This window comes from Numida meleagris, chromosome 13, assembly GCF_002078875.1.
Source record: "Numida meleagris isolate 19003 breed g44 Domestic line chromosome 13, NumMel1.0, whole genome shotgun sequence".
Taxonomy (NCBI): Eukaryota; Metazoa; Chordata; class Aves; order Galliformes; family Numididae; genus Numida; species Numida meleagris.
The window spans coordinates 287,909-306,214 of record NC_034421.1 but is presented as its reverse complement, the minus strand read 5'-3'; the positions used below and the strand labels follow the sequence as shown (position 1 = coordinate 306,214).

Here is an 18,306-nt window from a genome sequence, read left to right as displayed (position 1 = left end):
GAGGTTGTACTAGATGACCTTTAAAGGTCCCTTCCAACTCAAACCACATAAGTTCTTTACTTTATTGGAAGGAGACCTCTGTGTACTTTGGCTTTCTTTTTTTAATACATTCTCTATAATTTCACATAGGCAGAAAAGACACTTCAGATGTCTACTAGTCTTGTACTAGTCTTGTACTGAATATATACAGGAGTGTGTGTTTGGGTAAATTCTGTCTTCTCCACTACCTCTCCCAAACCCTCTCACGTTAATACCATGCCATACAGAGCATTTCTATGGAAGTATGTAGAGTGCTTTTTTAAAGTAACTGAACAAGTGATAGTGCCATCAGCTATTGTCAAGTTGATTTATTTTTTTTCTTCTTATGTGGGGGAAATAGTATTTGTATTTCTTGTAGGGTATCCAGTACGTGTGAGAAAAGAGTTGTAGGGCAACTGTATGATGCAAGAGGGAGCATCTTCTAATGCCCTCAGAATATTTCAGTGTCTAAATTCTTGGTATGGTGTACAGAAATGAATGTCATGACCAGATCAGAGCTGATAAGAAAGGTGAAATCATCACAATAAATAATATCAGATATCATTCCAGTCAAACATTTTCTGTCTGTAAGGGAGGATTCTGGCCTTGGGCTCTTTTGCAGTGAACATGGATGTAAAGACTTACTTTGTTTTTCCGTACTGCCTTTATCTTTGGGTGCATCTCGCATGTTTGTTAGCCTGAATGAGTGTATGGCAGGGTACCCTCTCATCATGCCTCTGAAAAGGGCTTTAAATCTCGAATTGATACGCTTTCCAGTTGTTCTTCACTCTTTTAGCTTGACTTCTTGGACTGCCAGTGTATAAACCTGGCAACCTTTAAAAGTTAACCTTTCAGTATACATAATCTTTCATGTTTTCCTTATTTTGGATACTTGAACTTTATTTTAAAAATGCTGTCCTGTTCTTAGCACCCTCCTTATGACTGTTGTCTGTATTGTTTAGTCAGTCTGAAGTGTTTTTGTCTTCTCAAGTTCTCCTCAGTAAATGCTGTACATATGGTCTGAGCCTCTGGGATGGTGTCTTTGAACAGTTTTCATGCTGCCTTTAAGGATTTTTGCTCTTTTTAAAAGCTTTGTAATTACATATAATTCCCTTTTCTTTGAAAATAAATACAATCGCAGTTGATTTCTTTTTTCTTGCTTTCACATGAACGATGGATCTTTGCACGTTATGATTACCATTCTAGAGCTCTTCAACAGCAATATTTTTGAGTGAGGTTTTGCGCTGATCAGAACAAATCAAGAGCTGCTTCCCAGCTAGCATATTCCACTCCCGGTACTGTCTCCAACTCTCATATGAATTAGGCAAATCTTGTGTGGGCTTTGAGCAACTTTCTGTGACCTCACCTTGTCATTATGCAAGTCACCCTCCTTCACACCAACAGTCCTGGGCTGCAGAAGTTAGTGTATTTTCTGCAGTAAGTGTATGTGTTAAATCTGGGGGTGGGCATGACTAAGGTTTCGCATTTAATAGCCCTTAGTATGCATAAATTGTTTGTATTTGAGGGGGCGTTTCCTACCTTGATATTTTAAAAGTTTGTATTTCAAAAACAGTAGCGTTGCTTAAATTATTTGAGATTAATTCCCCTTGGTCATTCGGCAGAATTCTATTGTCGTACGTTTTGGTAATCTCTAAGGTACGCCTGGAAAACCCAGCTGAAAGGAAGGAACACTTAATTAGATGGAAATCTTTTGTTTGGACATTCAAGTAGTAATAATGGTGTTTTTTGAAACCGTAATGATAATGTTTTAATAGTAAACAAGAAATTATTAAGGGTTTGGCGCAAGTACTTTGTTGGTTTTTAAGCTGTGCGAGGACTGAGAGGAATGAAAACAAATTGACTTAAAGGTAAGCTGCAAAACAGTTGCAAAGAAGAACTTTTTGCCATTTCTTTTGTTTGTAATGTACAAATACTGCCTTCACTTAAAAAAAAAAATTGCATTTTGCTTACTGGCTATATCTTTTTTCAAAAAAACAAAGATATTCTTTTCATCCAATCTTATCTAGAGAAAAAGAATCATGGGCATATTTTATGGGTAGGCAACTAAGAGCAGGGAAGCATGTACTAAACTCCTGGTATTCCATATTTAAAAGCAGAAGAGGGACTTAGGCCATCTTTATCTTCCAAAATAAAATGTTTCAGAAGTTGCAAAAAGCAAAACAAAAGGATTTAATCTTTGGTTAGCAATCTGGGTTTTAAACATGAGGAAAACCCACGTTTCAGTTGCTTCAGTGATCTTTCAGAGAAGTGACATTAAGTTCCCTGGCCAATCCAACATCAGAATGAGGACATTTTTTGTATTTATTACTGCCCTTGTTATACTGAACAAGCACAAGATGTGTTCCTACATCCATTCTCCTCTGGTATCATAGTGTCCACTTAGAGATGCAGTCAGGAATAACTTCATCTTGCTTCATTTCTGTGAAATGCTCTACAGTCTAGAGGAAAAACAAAACCAACCTTAAAGGTTCATCTCACTGCTGCTGAAAATCCCACCAGGGCACTACTGGAAATGCCGCCAGTACTGTGGGGCTGTCACGAGTGCTTGAGGTGACCTGTCTCTAATATATGCCTTTGTGATCCTTGAAGAAGGGGGAAGAAAGGCGAGGATAAATCACAAAGAGCAAAAAGGGAAGAATTAAAGGCACACAAAGATGTTAGCTGTTCTCTCCTAGAAATGGTGAGGTTTGGCTTAAATCCCATCTAGGTCGTTGGAATCTTTGTGTCTGTGATCACAATGCACCACTGAGGTTTTCTCCTGTGTGTTGCTGCCAACTGCTTTGGCCCTTCACAGAATTAATCGTTAGATAAAATTAGAAGCTGGCATCATTTTTCAGCCTATGCAACTAAAAATATGTTGCACTGATCCTCTCTCTGCACTTTGGCATGCATGGGAGTGGACTAAGAGTGGGAAGCTGTTGAAACTGAGGCATAAGAACAGTTTCAGAAGGTGGACTTCTTCCATGGCAATTGATGGTACAGCTCTTATGGGGGTCTGGAAACAGTGCAGATGTGGAACGGCAGCTGCGTGTACCTCCATGTATGAGAGCAGCTCCACCAACAGCATTTGTCCTTCGGAAATGGAAGCTGAGTGTACATCACTCAGCTGCAAATCTGCAGACTTCTGTCTGGTGTTTGTCACAAACAGCCTCTGTTCAGTTTTGTGATGCATGCAGAAGAAGGCAAAAAAAAAAAAAAGGTATTAATTGAATCATAGTCTTTTATTGCTTTACCTTTGTCTAATGTAACTATGCAGATCATCTGAGGGCTTGAAAAATGGACCCCCTGTGGAGCTGAAAATTAAAATTCCTAGCCAGAAGGAAGCCTTCAGTGTCATTTGTAGGAAAGCCTTTGCTTGCTGCATTTGAAAGGAAGATAGCTACTGTACATGCAATTTAATTGAAACCTTATGGAAAAACATCTAGGACCTAGATCACGGCTGGGTGATCAGTGCAAAAGCAATTCCCATGGTATGCCAACAGGGTGATTTGTCTGAGCGCTCTTCTTGTGATTCACTGCAGAGTCTGTTAAATTGCTGGCTTCCGCTTTAGCAGATGAAGTTCATTTGCTTGGTCTACAGTACCTGCTCTGCTCTGCTTGAGGGTGCTTACAAGCAGCTGGGTAGGGAGAAGAATACTGCTGCAGATTTGTTAATAACTGTCTGAACACAGATTGAAGTCTGTCAATAAATCATAAAACTGTTAGGCAAAAGACTTCTGGATCCAGCTATAGTAGTGGGAGATGCTTTCGTATTCTTTTCCTCCTTGCTACCCTCTTATTGAATCAGTCTGCTGAGAGAGCACTTGTGTAGGAGTGTTCCTCAAGTTTTAAGCAAAATCAGCTAAATAGCATGACTTAGTTTACCTGAACTGATGTTTGCCTTGCAGTGATGAGGAAAAATGTATGTGAACTGCTCTGCAGACAGACTAGTGAGGGCAAGTAACAGTTATTTGCTGGAAGAGCTGAATTCAGAATGAGGCTGAAGAGTTGGTGAATGTGCTAACTGGCACCATCGCTGTTGTATTAATACAATTTTCTTTATGATATTCTGCTTTTATTCATCATACTTCATAGTAACTGATCCATGTTCCTGATAAACAGACACTTAAGTGGTAAGTAAAGTGGATGTCCATATATTGTTTTGTTTGCATGAATTCGCCTGGTGTTGTCTTTGTGGGAAAGTCAGTACGTAATAAGCTAAGTTGATAAGTACCATGTGATAAATAAGCTGTTTCAGTTTGGTTTGAATACTGGTAGTATTTTTCTTTTTAATTGGGTTTCTAGTTGGAGTGATTAAGCGACAAGGAAAAGGTACAGAAAATGTATTCAATGTCGCTGTTATTTTTTGTGACTATTTGATAAGCTATCAAAAAAACACAAAAAGAGCTTTTGACTAAATTATTTCACAAAGACCAGTTAACTGAACTAACACTTTAAGTAAATGTTATTTATATCATCCTGATTCCTCTATCTCTCCTGTTCTCCCCGCTTCATTTTCTTAAGTTTATTCCCACAGGCAATTGTAGCATCACTTTCAGTTTTTCTCTTTTCACCTCCTATCTCTTTCCTTTTCTCCCCACTCTTCTCCACCTCCACCTCTACATCTTCTGTTTCTCCTTTTTTTCTTCCACTTCTTGATTCCGTCTATGTACTGAACTTCTCTTTACAAATTCATCTTTTCTGTGTGTGTCTCTCTCTCTTCCTCACATGACCATCACCTACCCACTCAAACCAGAGCATCTGTGCACAGTCTTGGAAACATTCAGGAGCTTAAAACCTAGAGATTTACTGTATTGGCATAGATTTAAGGCAGGGGAGGAAAAACTCCATGAAGGTTATATTAGAATAGTCCCTGCTCTGGCCTTGCAACTTGTTTTGCTCCAACTCTGCAGGCTCCCTGAAAGCATACTGCCTGCTTGCTTCTTTTCTCTGCTCAAACACTACGGGTACACTTCCTTATTACCTGGGTCCAGGTCTGATCCACTGCCTGGGCTGCCTGTGCCACCCCACAGGGGCTCGATAGGGGAGAGACACAGCATGCCCAGAAGTGAAACCTCATCCTTGAAAACAAATACTACTTTTATTTTCTAAGTGGTTCCTGTAAAAATAAATAGATAAATGTCTGTATATTTATTTAGCTTACTATTGTAAAAACTATTGGCTTCTGCTTAATCAATGCAAAGTAAGCGGATCTTGCTTAACATTAATTATCAATACTAGCTCCCAAGTTACTGTCTCAAAGGGATAGATGTTAAGAGTCTGATCACTTTGTTCAGAGATCTCAGTTTTTTTTCCCTGAGCATCTATTTGATGAGTCTGAGGTTGTAGCACTTCTCCAGACCAAGCTCTTGTGTCAAACTTTCTCTTTTCAGCCTTAATTTGTATAGGTCATAAAGGATTTCTCATGCCAGCTTTCTTAAGTCATGTCTTTATAACTTTCCACTCACAAAAGCTATAAGATAATTTCTGTGCGCAAACAATGCCTTTGATGCAGCACACAAGCTCATTTTTATGACAGTCTCATTTTTCATTTTTTCATTCAAGACACAGAATAAAAACCTAAACTGCTTTGTGCCATTCAGGCAGTTCCATAAGGCTTCTATTGAAAACTCAGCGGTATATAGATCACCCCACTTCTCTGAGTTAGTTATGTAATTGGAAAAGTTCATTTCCTTTCAGAATTAAAATCTGAAAGTTCTATCTATAAAACAGGATTATGATGTATAACAAGGAATGCTGGTATGAATTAGCAAACAATTTTATCCGATTTTTGATACTTAAATGTTACATTAACTAAAATGTAGAAGCTTGCATTTAGCAAAATGATCTGATGCCATAGCAACTGGGAGTGGCATGCTACCAGGAGTTGCCCTCATTCCTTCTCCTCCACCCCTGCCCATCCATATCCATGGTGCAACTGAATTCTAACGGCTGCTTTTTAACCTTCCTTGACAAAAACATACCCCTCTTCTTACAGTGTAAGAAGGTCCAGTTCTAGACCACTTAAAACCATAAGTAAATCCATGTGTAGGCATGCTGCTTGCTTATGTACTGTTAGTCAACCTAGTATTGACTCAAGCTGTTTCAGATCAGACTGACATTATACACAAATATATTCCCATATTATAACTTGAAATAATTTGCTGTATTGTTTTTTTTATATTCAACTATAGATTGATGTAGTCAATGACTTTTTGATGGTTGAAACACTGAAAAAAAAACACAACAGTAAAACTAAATGTTTTAAACAATGTATAAATTAGACGTGCTCAGAAGAGTAAAATATGGGAAAGACAGATCCAGTTGTCCAATCTGGAATATTCAGGTTGCAAATGAATGTGTTTAGACAGCTACAGGAACCACAGTGTACTGGTTTGTACTTTAATTCAGAGTTGATAGGTTAGCTTAGGGAAGAGGTAACATTTTTTGTTTATAGCTGGTAGCATCCAGTCTTAACTATCACTTTTGTGTTACTTGGTGTTGTAGTATCAAAGAAAGAAGTATTCAAGAAAGCTGTAGCAGAACAAATTCCGTCGTGTCCTTCATCTGCACTGACTCTACCAAGTGAATTTTTTTTTTTTCTAACAGTTCTTGGGAGCTATCTGGCAGTTTAAATTACGATTTCTTTCCATTGTTGCTGCTAATTCAGTGTTGTTGGCGTTCACATTTGCTGACTTTGGTTCTATTCAGTGGCTTCATCTCTTAACTCTAGAGAACGCGTTACAAAAGCATTTAACTCAATAATGTAAGCCTACTGAAATGGTGAAATGTAAAATATGTTGTGTATGTTTTAGCAATAATTGGGGTCTTAAAAGAATCAAGTGAAATGTAATGTTATACACTTGTGCTGTGTTGTAGTCTTGCAATTTCCGACAGTATTCACTGAATTCTTCACGTAGTTTTCCTCTAATTTGTCTGCAGTTACCATGGTATAATTAGATTAATATACTTTCATTTATTGCAGCTATCCATTAGAAGAAAATTTTGCACTTCTGCCTTTATTTTTGTCCTATATGAATGAATACAGAGGTTTATACTTTCATTAATGTGGCCTCAATTACACAGGTGAAGAAAAATCAATTTAATGAGGCATGGAAACTTTCATTCTCATTATAAGTTTCTCTAGTACTTTAAATTTACTTATTTCTGGTTTTTAATTTTTTCAATATTTTTAGATGATGAGTACCAATGGAAGGGACCTTTCTACTTCATCCAAGGAGCAGATCCTCAGTTTGGACTAATAAAAGCTTGGGCAGTTGGCAATACAGGAAGTGGAGATGATGAATGGGGAGAAGAAATGAAATTAACAGAGCAAGCAGTGCAGGCCATCAACAAACTAAACCCTAAACCCAAGTTCTTTGTGTTGTGTGGAGATCTTATCCATGGAATGCCAGGTAAGGCATTAAAAGTGTGGAGTGGGATCATAAATCATTTTCTTTATATTTCAGATTGGCAACAAGGCCTTGACTTCACAATATGCTTTCATAGCATTTGGTATCCTACTATTTTGTTGTTTGGAAAAAATAGAAATTTTTTTTTTTTTAGATTATTCTTGAGACGTATTCTCAGTTGTTCATCTTATTTTATGTGTCACTAATTTCAGGGGTGCATTTCTGTAGTTTGTTTGTTTGTTAGTTTTTCCAGTGGGCTTGAGGTAATGCACTTTGAAATAAAAGTCTTGAGAGGACATATTAAAATTCTGTCTTCTAAACAAATTGCTTTGATAAACTAAACAATTATTCTGGCCATTGGGAAAAACAATGCTAAGGAAAAAAAAAAGGTAGCTATAGCTTTTTGAGTACCCAAAGTGAGTAAAGCTCTTTTTAATGCTTAGTCATAGAAATCATAGAATCACCAAGGTTGGAAAAGACCTACAAGATCATCCAGTCCAACCATCCACCTACCACCAATATAACCCCACTAAACAATGTTTCTCAACACAATGTCTAAATGTTTCTTCAACAACCCCAGGGACGGTGACTCCACCACCTCCTGGGCAGCCCATTCCAGCGCCTGACCACTCTTTCAGAACAGTAGTATTTCCTAACATCCAGCCTAAATCTCCCCTGGTGCAACTTGAGGCCATTCCCCCTCGTCCTGTCACTAGTTACAAGAGAGAAGAGGCTGACCCCCAGCTCACTACAACCTCCCTTCAGGTAGTTACAGAGAGCGATAAGGTCTCCCCTGAGCCTCCTCTTCTCCAGACTGAACAATCCCAGCTCCCTCAGCCGCTCCTCATAAGCCCTGTGCTCCAGACCCCTCACCAGCTTCGTCGCCCTCTTCTGAACACGCCCCAGGGCCTCAATGTCTTTCTTGCAGTGAGGATCCAAAATTGAACCCAGTACTCGAGGTGCGGCCTCACCAGGGCTGAGCACAGAGGGACAGTTACTTCCCTGCTCCTGCTGGCAACTCTATTCCTGATACAAGCCAGGATGCCATTGGCCTTCTGGCCACCTGAGCACACTGCTGGCTCATGCTTAGCCAAGCACTGACCAACACCCTCAGGTCTGTTTCCTCCACACAATCCTCCAGCCACTCTGCCCCAAGCCTGTAGCATTGCCTGGGGTGTTTGTGGGCAAAGTACAGGACCCGGCACTTGCTCTTGTTGAACCTCATCCCATAATAAATTAATATAACAATAATAAATCCCATCCTTGCAATAAATTCATCTGCTTCAGTATTTAAATTCTTAAAATGCTGAAAGTCAGCAAATTCAAGCTGTAGCATTCTGTCATGTTGCTGTAGGAAGCAGAGATCGGTGTCTTTGTGTATATAGCCATAGGAAGATAGAGGACCTAGAAAGGTGAGTTCCAAAATTTGAGAGTTGTAACTTTAAAATAGACTCATATTATTTTCCATTTTAAGAAGATAAATACTTCTACTGAAATTGAACAGAAAGGTAATCTTGCAAACTGACAAGTGGTCTCAAAAGCAGATCTATGCAAAGCATCTTCGATATCTTAGTCCTGATAACCAGCAGAGCTGCAGACAGCCTTAGCTATGCAGTTGACCGTGCAATGATCTTACAAGAGAGCTTGCAAAAATGGAGTCCTTCATCTTTGCTCTACCTGAGATGGTGCTTCCTGGCATTTAATTGCACAGCAAGGTTTGAGTGTATTAGACATTTTTCACTAATTCATTTGCTGTCCTGCAAAGTAGATTTTAAAACCTTAGCTGCTTGACAAGACAAAATATATACTGCTAAAAGGAATTTTAGAATCTTCAACTGGAAAAATTGAACCAGCAATACTTGTCCTATTTCATTACTGGTTTTGTGCGAATGATTTGTTGTGTCTTATGCTGGTAAACATATAAACGCAACTTTACAGTCAACCCTTTGTCTTTCTGTCCAAACGGATGAGAGCCTGAGATAGAAGTGAATCATTCTATTTCACAGAGATGTCTGGGGATTAGCACTCTCATTATTTGCCCAAAGGGCAGAGAGAGATAATACAATACAGCAAGGGTGACAGAAATGCTGAGTCAGAAAAAATATTTAAGGAAGGTAAATCTGAATCTGTGTGTTTAAAATAACTTGAAGCAATAGTTTAAACTGGATGGATGTGTATTTTGGAAGTGAAATAATAGGCTTTTCAGAGAATTTTCTCCTGCCTTTTTTTTCTCTCAGTCTCTGGAATAGAAACTCTTTCAAAACAAAAAAGGTTAAATAAAAAATCTGAGAAAATATATTTCAAAGTGAGACAGGCCACACCATGTTTTAACAACATCTTGAAGTATATACTGACAATTTATTTGGTGTGGCTTATTAATAGCTGTTACTTTATAAGACTTTGCAAGACACTGGCATTAAGAAGCCAAGTTGTTGACTTTGTAAGAACTTATTTGCTGCGGTTTTGGTTTTTTTTTTATCCAATGGAAATCCTCTGATGTTAAAAATGAAACCTTTCCAAGTTCTTCACGGTGATAGTTTCTGAAATACTTGGAAGTACTACAGTTGTTTTCTCTAGTTTTCTGCCACATTACACGATGAACTCTAGGAATCAAGGTGAATTCCTACTCAGGGAGGAATGAGTCCCTAAATTTATTCTCCTATGGGTATGTTTGAAACTGCAGTGTGCATCAGTTATAGCTCAGATTAAAAAAGAAAGAAAGAAGAGAGCCAAAAGAGCTCTCACATTCCATTATCAAATAGTACAAGTCTCTTTCCGCTAATTCTGGTACTAATACTGTGCTTGAGATGTCATATTTCTTAAACACATTACCACTCAAATACAGTTTCACTGCTCTAGCCAGTGATGTTTGGACCTCCTTACTGCATACTTGTAGTTGTATGGTACTTCAGTCGTTCCATGCTATTACACAGAGGAGTCTCTCTAAAAATAATTCCCTTATCATGTTAGTTCAGTAAAAGGAAGGATTACAAATTCTTTTTTTTTAGTAGGAAAAATTAAAAATTACATAATGCTTTTGTTTAATTTTAACAACTGTGAATTTTGCTTATATGTATCTTATTCAGTATCTCAAATTACCTTTTAAATCACTTGTGTATATCAGCTATATTAAAGCTATATTAAAATCAGAGTTAATGACAGTGTATCATAGTTACTATTGCAGCATATTTTATTAAAGAAAGCTACAGTCAGCTGAGGTTCAGTTATATTTTATGGTCTGTTGGCTGATGTCTGTCAAGTTCTTTGGATTTTATTGCTTTATAACCACTGCCTGTAAATAAAAACAGCACAAAACCCCAAACGTTCCTTTCCTAATATGTTTTATCATGGAGAGCTCAGTATGTTTATAATGACTGTTTTAAAGTGTGTGCTGTAGCTTTCTATCTGAAGCAAGTTTGAAGCCTTTGCTAAGGAACTCCAGGAAATCTGAGAATTCCAGCAGCTAAGAGTGATGAACAGAATCCTGATCAGCTGGGAAGCAATCAAGCACAACGCTTGGAATCCATTAGAGATGTCATTAGAGCAATGAAGTAATCAGTGCCCGTATCTTGGTATTTAGCTGCTGATTAAAAGTAGTTTGTATTCTGAATATTATTCTCAAAAGTTTTTCTTGACTACGTAATCAAGAATAGGATATCTATTCCTGGTAATGCTAATATTCTGGTACATAATCAAGAATTTTAAGCAATACCTTATACTGCAACTTTGTTACTAAAAATGATTTCTCTAAACATGATACTTCAGTTATACCTGGACACCACCATAATGAAAGTCTTTCTTCTGAAGACATTTGTGTACATTAACTTAATGTACCATAATTTAGTATGGGAAAACAGTAATCTACAAAATATTATTGATTGAGTAATGTGTTTGTTTCACTGCATTTTTCTGTAACTCTGGAAAATTATTTCATTTTTTGTCATATCAAGTTGGAACCTTCTGTTTTGGCTTATGAGACCTTCCTATGCTCTTCTGTTAACTGATACCTTTTGAGCCAAACAGTTCAGCCGGATGTCCATCCATCCATACTGGAACAACCTTTCAGAGATTTTAGAGAAGTTCTTTGCAGTAACATCAGCCAGCCACTCTTGGATGCATCCCATCAGGCCCTGCAGACTTTCTTGGGCTGAACTTTTTCAAGAGATGTATAACTGAATCCTCCTTCTCTTTGCTTCTTTAAGTCTAGGACCAAAGGCTTGGGAAAACAGCAAAGAGAGGCAAAAAGAGCATTGAAATACCTGTCATTAATCACTTCCTTACTCAGCAGTGGTTCCACATGTTTTTTATTTTTTTATTGCTAAAGTAGTCACAGAAACTCATGTTGCCTACCATGTCCCTTGCTAGTTTTGACTCTCGTTGAACTTTGTTTTTCCCAACAGGAGCCCTGCATGCCCAGGCAGTTGGTCAGTATCCTTCCTTTCAAGCCTGTCTTTGCTTCAGTCTTTTTTTAATGTTCTTTTTACATCAACACTCAGACACGAATTCCCCATTTAGCCACATCATTTTCTTGATAGTCTAGTCTTTTTTTTCCCTCAGTATCAGGATGGGCCATCCTTGTTAGGAGGTGGTTGTCTCTGAAAACCTGTCGTCTCTCTCAAACTCTCACCTTTCAGAGCTACCTCCCACAGGATCCCATCTACCAATTCTCTGAATAAGCCAAAGTCTGCTCTCCTGAATCTCCAGATTTGCTAACTGCCTTCCTTCCTTCCCTCAGGATCACAAATTCCACTCTGATGGATGCTGCAGCCAAGGCTGTCAGGGATTAACATGCTCCCAAGTACTTCTGTGTTTGTGAGTGGCTGGGACCTGGTTGGCCCATCTTGCACGTGTGTTAAGAGGTTGTCCCAGGCTCACTCTTAGACAGCAGGTATCAGGGAGGTTAGTCTCCCAGAAGAGCCAGGGTCTGTGATCTGGAGGCTTCCTCAAGTTGCTTATGGAAGGCTTAATTCACTTGTTCACCCCAATTGGGTGGTCTGTAGCAAAATTCCACTGTTAGGATCTGACCTCCCCTGATCCTGACCCACAACCTGGAAAAAATGGTGTCTTTTCTATAGAATAACTCCATCATACATGGCAGGCAGCTCTCCCCAGCCGTCTTTCTTACCCCTCTTCCCTGTTCCGGTTTAACATGCAGCATTGTGCTGTTTTTATATGGCTGAATTCCTTTGGAGGAACTTGTCTAAAATGAATGCATTTTTGTAATGATTCTACAGCTGTCAGTGACTTGATAGATGCCAGTTCTATCCAGCAAAGTCCTTCAGGTGATGTAATTTTAGATCAGGTGTTTAATTATTTTTCATTAATTGCTCTGCTTACATGGGTGAAAGAACAAGTAAGACAGCAAGTCTCCTGCAAAGTTCACTTAGCGCTGACTAATAAAATGTATCTGTTTAGAGACTAAATGAAACGAGACTTGACTAATAATTTGTGTAATCAAAAAAACTGATAGAATGTGATTATGGTAGATCTGTTAGCAGTGTAATGATCGATTGGTGAGCAAATGATGTTTATGATTGCACTTCTGAATTTATTTTATATGTATGTTAATTATAAGAAATAAAAATCACTAGAATTGAATATTATGGCACTTGAACTACATTGTGAATTCTTGTACTAATTTCTTTAAGTGAAGGCATAATCTCTAATATACGCTTTTCCTGCCCAGGTCTTTATATGCTAAGTAATCCAACACCAGCCTTCTCAGTCAAGTAAGCCCAAATAGTGAGATTTTTTGTTTTCCTCTACCTTTGTTATATATTAGTAAATGCTTTAATTAAAGGATTTCAACTTGTTCTTTATAACAAATTTCTCAAACGAATGTGTTTCTGGTAAAGCAAACTTCCGCTCTTGGTAATGTGAGTGGAAACAGCATCTGGCAGCCAAAAGCCATGTGTGTTGTACTGTGCTTCGGAGTACACGTACTTCAGAATTTGTTCGTTTTGCTGAGACATAGGAAGGAGGATGAGAATGCCCACATCCCTCGCATTTGCTGTGACAAAGGTCTTTTCTCTGAATAATCCATCTATTCCATTTTTTATATACCTCTGTTAAGAACTAATCAATCTAGACAGCTTTGTAAATGATGGCAGAAGATGAAACCATTGTACTTAAAAGAAGCCGAATCCCAATATAAGAATTTTGTTGTCTCTGTTCTTCTTAATTGCCTGAATTAATTATGATGGCACTTCTTCCTTTTTAATTAATCTGCCTATACTTCCATTTCTCTCATTAGCTTCAGAAGCAATCGTACATCTTTCTTTCTAGCTTTATCACATCAGGATGCTTATTCCTGAGGCCTGTTGCTGTGGGGCTTTTGCATAGATTTTTATTCACTTTAAAGATAATAAAATATTTAAGCAATGTTGCTCATTTCAGCTGCTTTTAGTCTTTTTTTGATTATGTCTTAGCTCTTTTGCATTACCTGTTCTGTATCCCCCCACTGCAAGGCAGAGCGTGGGGAGGGAGGGAAGCTGCAAGGAGTTTTTTTTTGTTTGCTCAGGTTAGAGCTGCTCTGTGCTGTTCTGGACCACGACAGTGGCCTTGAAATTGGTACACCTGGTTCCTGGGGAGATCTTGCACAGAAAGGAAAGCACTTCATTTAATCCTTATATCTACCTGAGACCTCTGTTTGTCACCGTGGCTTCTCATCCTGTCCCACGGTTTTGGGAATCCTTGCGGTTTTTCAAAGATACTCAGTATTATTGCAAGTGGTTGCAATAACGTAGTAAAGAAGTCTGTGAGGAAGGATGGTATTTTAGTGGAACATACATAATCACAATACGAATTTTTTATCTAGGCCAAAGATACGGTCTCCTGAATTTCTTGTATTCTACTATTTTAAAAGTTTCCTTAACATCAGACGGATTTGTCATATTCTTCTAATAGTTGACTGCTTGTTAGAATAAACATTGTCCTTGTTCTCACGTGTCAGCATACGTATTTTACATGTGTTCTTCTACGCACATATATGCAGATTTGCATTTCAAATCCTTAATTGGATAAATACTAGAAATTTGATGCAATGCAGTAGAATAGGTAGGTATAGCTGCCACTTTATGGTCAGAGGAGTAGCAGTTGCCCTGGCTACAAGCAGGCCACCAGCTTTATGCTGGCGTAGGAGGGCCACAGTCCTGGTCTAGTAGTCTTATTACCAGCTTGTTTTGGGAACTCGCTGTGTGGACTGGAGTTTCTGGCTCCTCATTCTCTACCTGCTGCTTCCTGGGTCTCCAGCACTTCTAGGACCTTCTTGCTAGCCAGCAAGCTCCCTGCCCCTGCATGCAGTGTGGGGAGTCTGTGTGCATTTGTGGTGTGTGTTTATTCCCCACAAATCTTGCACAATTTTCTTCTCTGTCACTCCAACCCCCCAGTAAAGCCTTACTGCGTAGCAACTCAATTTGACTAATTATAGTTTTGGGCAACGCTATGTGCTTTATGTGAAAAGCAAGTAAAAATGCCAGCTACATGTGTCCTCAAAATTATGTGCTTCAGTCTGTAATCCTGTCTTCCATACAAACAGTATTTTTGTATAATAATAGAGGCAACGATATGCACTAAGTTTTCCAAGAGCAGGTGCCAAATATTGGGATTCTGAATTCAAATTTAAGCAGCAATTAAGGGACATGATTTTCAAATCAGCATTTCTCAATTTGATTTCTCCTTGACAATTTGATGATCAGGACACAAGATGAGCTGGGCATACTGGCTTTTATACAGTCAGCACCTCTTATAAGCTCTGACATGTAGGCTGGAGAGAGTTATGTTATTTACATGCAAAACAGCTTCAGAGCTGAGGAGCATCAGAGGTGATGGCTCTGTTGTAAAGACAGTGGTATGGCTTCATTTCTGGTTATAATCACTGTAAAGATTTAAGGCATTCCCTCTCCTGAGAGAATTACTAACTTGAGCCTCTTTCCAGGGCCCAGATGTGATGTGCAACTGCTGCAGTTCAGAATATTCCTGCCTTTTGCTTCTGTTAAACACTGAGCCACTGAATATAGCTTCTTCCAAAGCTCATGTTTCTATGTATAATAAATTTTAAAGCATAGGCTGCAGCAAATAATTACAAACTTCTGCGTTAGAGGGTAGCTCTAAGAAAACTCCTTAACTCTCAGAGGGAAAGCATGTACCAAAGTAAACGGCCCTTATCAAAGCATTTTATTTCTCAGCAGTAAGGGCACCTCCCTACTGTGAATATTTTAACAACTTCTACTTCAGAAGCAGTCTTGAGCTTCACCAGAAAAGATGAGTGAATATTTGGCTTCAGTAAGAGCTGAAGCTAGTGCCTCCCTAGCAGCTCCACTTGTCTTTTGGTTTGGATCCACTAAAACACAAAATGATCACTGATATCACTGTGGTTGTTATGGAGATGATAGTAACTTTCACAACATATATTTAATAAATTCTGCAGTCGTTTGCATGTGAATATCTTTTCACCTCTTTACCTAATATTCTGAAGGTAATTAATGTACAAACTTGTCAATTTTCAGTTGATTTGCAGTTGATTCAGCTTGACATCCCTCCTAGGAAAAAAACTGCCTGCACTTGTCCTTTGTTGTATCAGATATGAACCATCTTGTTCACATTTTGGTAACGGAACTGCTGGAAATTTGGAGCCCTTCCGGTAGCTTTTGTGCACAAGAAGTGAGTGATATGAAATCTCTATGCAAATGCACAAGCTGCCATTTATATATTTGTGAACTGAATAAAATACAGACAAATGTTGGGTCCCATAGAAGATCTTAATGCTGCTGTAGCAGAAATGTTAAGTCATGGCTTGAACCAGTGACTGAGCACCTGGTGGGAAGGCAGGGTGAACTCAGGGGAGCTCAGGTGCATGCAATGTAATGCACCTGAGTGACTGGAAGGGGTGGAGCCAGGATCCAGCCTCTCCCAGCCCTCATGTAAGGGTTGGCAGTGGAGGTGAGGGTATACTTGAAGGGAGCATATAAACAATATGTGAGGGATATGTGTCATGCTTGAAGGGAGCATATAAGCAGGAGGGGGTGCAACTGTATCTGTGGGTAGATAGGGATAGGACAAGGGGGAATGGTTTTAAACTAAGACAGGGGAGGTTTAGGTTAGATGTTAAGAGGTTAGATGTTACTTAAAATAGTAAGATGTCAGAGGGTGGTGATGCACTGGAACAGGTTTTCCAAGGAGGTTGTGGATGCCCCGTCCCTGGAGGCATTCAAGGCCAGGCTGGACGTGGCTCTGGGCAGCCTGGTCTGCTGGTTGGTGACCCTGCACTCCCTACCTATCTGAGGTCCTCCAGAGGTAAGCAACTTTTTTCCTTCATTTCTGCATCCATGGCTGCTGCATTTGGGTTTGTCCTCATTTGCTGCAATTGAAGGCTTTGCCATCTTGCTATACTGTACTTTCCATCACATTATAGCATTACAGCTACGTAGGTCTCTCCAAAAGTAGTGACTCCTATTTATTACCATGGAAACTACTATGAATACAAAGAGCACAATAACACTATTTGATAGAGCAAATTCTTTTAGCTACAAAACACTGTTCTTCAACGTAGTCACCAGCATTAGCTGTGCATTTTCACTATTGATGAACAGGAGCCTGCATGCCGCACTTGTAAAAATATTCATGACTATCTGGAATGTGGCTTGTCTTCACTGCTGAAACGCACCACCCATGACCTCAGTGCATCGCCATCCACTGTTCACAACCATCAGTGAATGTCCATCTTGGCCTGCATGGAGGAATTCAATTCCACACCTTTATGTCATATCCATTTCCACGTCAGGCGCCATTCTGTCAGAGTGCCCCTCTGCTGCCATCTGTCACACGGCACCAACATGTCACGGAATGGTGGTGGGAAGCTTCAGCCTCTGCTGCCATCCCACCAGCATCCGCCTCTGAGGTCATGGGCTGACATCATGAAATAGGAGGCATTACTTATAAAGCAGCACTTAAAGCTAGAATGAATTAGCAAGACATCCTATGAAGGAAAAAATGGCTGGTAATGCTCAGTATCTTTCTCAAAGAGTGATTTTACACCAGTAAGTCTAGCTGTGAACTGCTTTCATTATTGCTGTTAAACTACTGTTAAATAACCTGTTCTGCTAAAACAAAGGAACAATGGAGGAAAGCATGTATATAAGGAGATAACTTTAAAAGGTTTAATTTTAACTAAGAATACAGTAATTCTTAAAAAAAAAAAAGATTTCCCTTCCTCGTGTAGAAGGCAAGAGCATGAATGCTGATGTTTGGTTTGTCCATATAGCAAGCATACAAACAAACAGATATTTAAAAAAAAAAAAAAAGTAGTCAACAGAAATAAGGCTTACAGTATGGTTCCAGTTTTAAAAAATGACTGCAAGCTTGTCACCTTTGCCATATGCCCCCACCCTTTTATTTATTTATTTATTTTTGAACTGGCTGCTTGGTTTAACAAAAGCAAGTTGTTTTTTTTTTTTTTTTTTTAATGCTCTCATCAGCCTGGCACAGCTGGGAAGGAGGCAGCTGTGTTCAGCTCTGGCACATGCGGCTTCAGCAAAATTGTCAGCTAAATCTCAATTCCTGGATCTTTGTCAGTGGAGATTTAAACAGAGCACAAAGTAGAAAAGGCACAGATTGACTTAAGTGCTAGGTAGTAACAGTGGAGTTGAAATGTTTAAACTGGATTAGGTGCAGGTAGAAATTGTATTTGTTGAATACTAAGTGAATTTTAAAGAAAAAAATATATATATATATATGTACACACGTCATTGATCACTGTTGAGTTTTCTTTTTCCTGCTTTGTCACCTAAAATACCATGTGCAGTGTTCAAGTTTGATATAGTTTCCTGACAGTAAGGTAGCATAAAGTAAGTTAACTCACTGCATCCATCTCTATTAC

The 18,306-nt window shown here is 38.9% G+C and overlaps 1 protein-coding gene and 1 long non-coding RNA gene across 3 annotated transcripts in view; one reads left to right on the top strand and one right to left on the bottom strand.

The window, feature by feature from the left end:
* The window catches only part of LOC110405689, an 82,635-nt gene that overhangs the window by 16,696 nt on the left and 47,633 nt on the right, over window positions 1–18,306 (bottom strand). The gene's annotated exons all lie outside the window — the stretch shown is intronic.
* CPPED1 (calcineurin like phosphoesterase domain containing 1) overlaps window positions 1–18,306 on the top strand; it is a 46,711-nt gene that overhangs the window by 2,540 nt on the left and 25,865 nt on the right. For both annotated transcript variants that reach the window (XM_021411219.1, XM_021411218.1), the window contains exon 2: window positions 7,215–7,433. In XM_021411219.1, coding sequence (XP_021266894.1) covers window positions 7,215–7,433 — 219 coding nt within the window. The remainder of the gene's footprint in view (window positions 1–7,214; window positions 7,434–18,306) is intronic.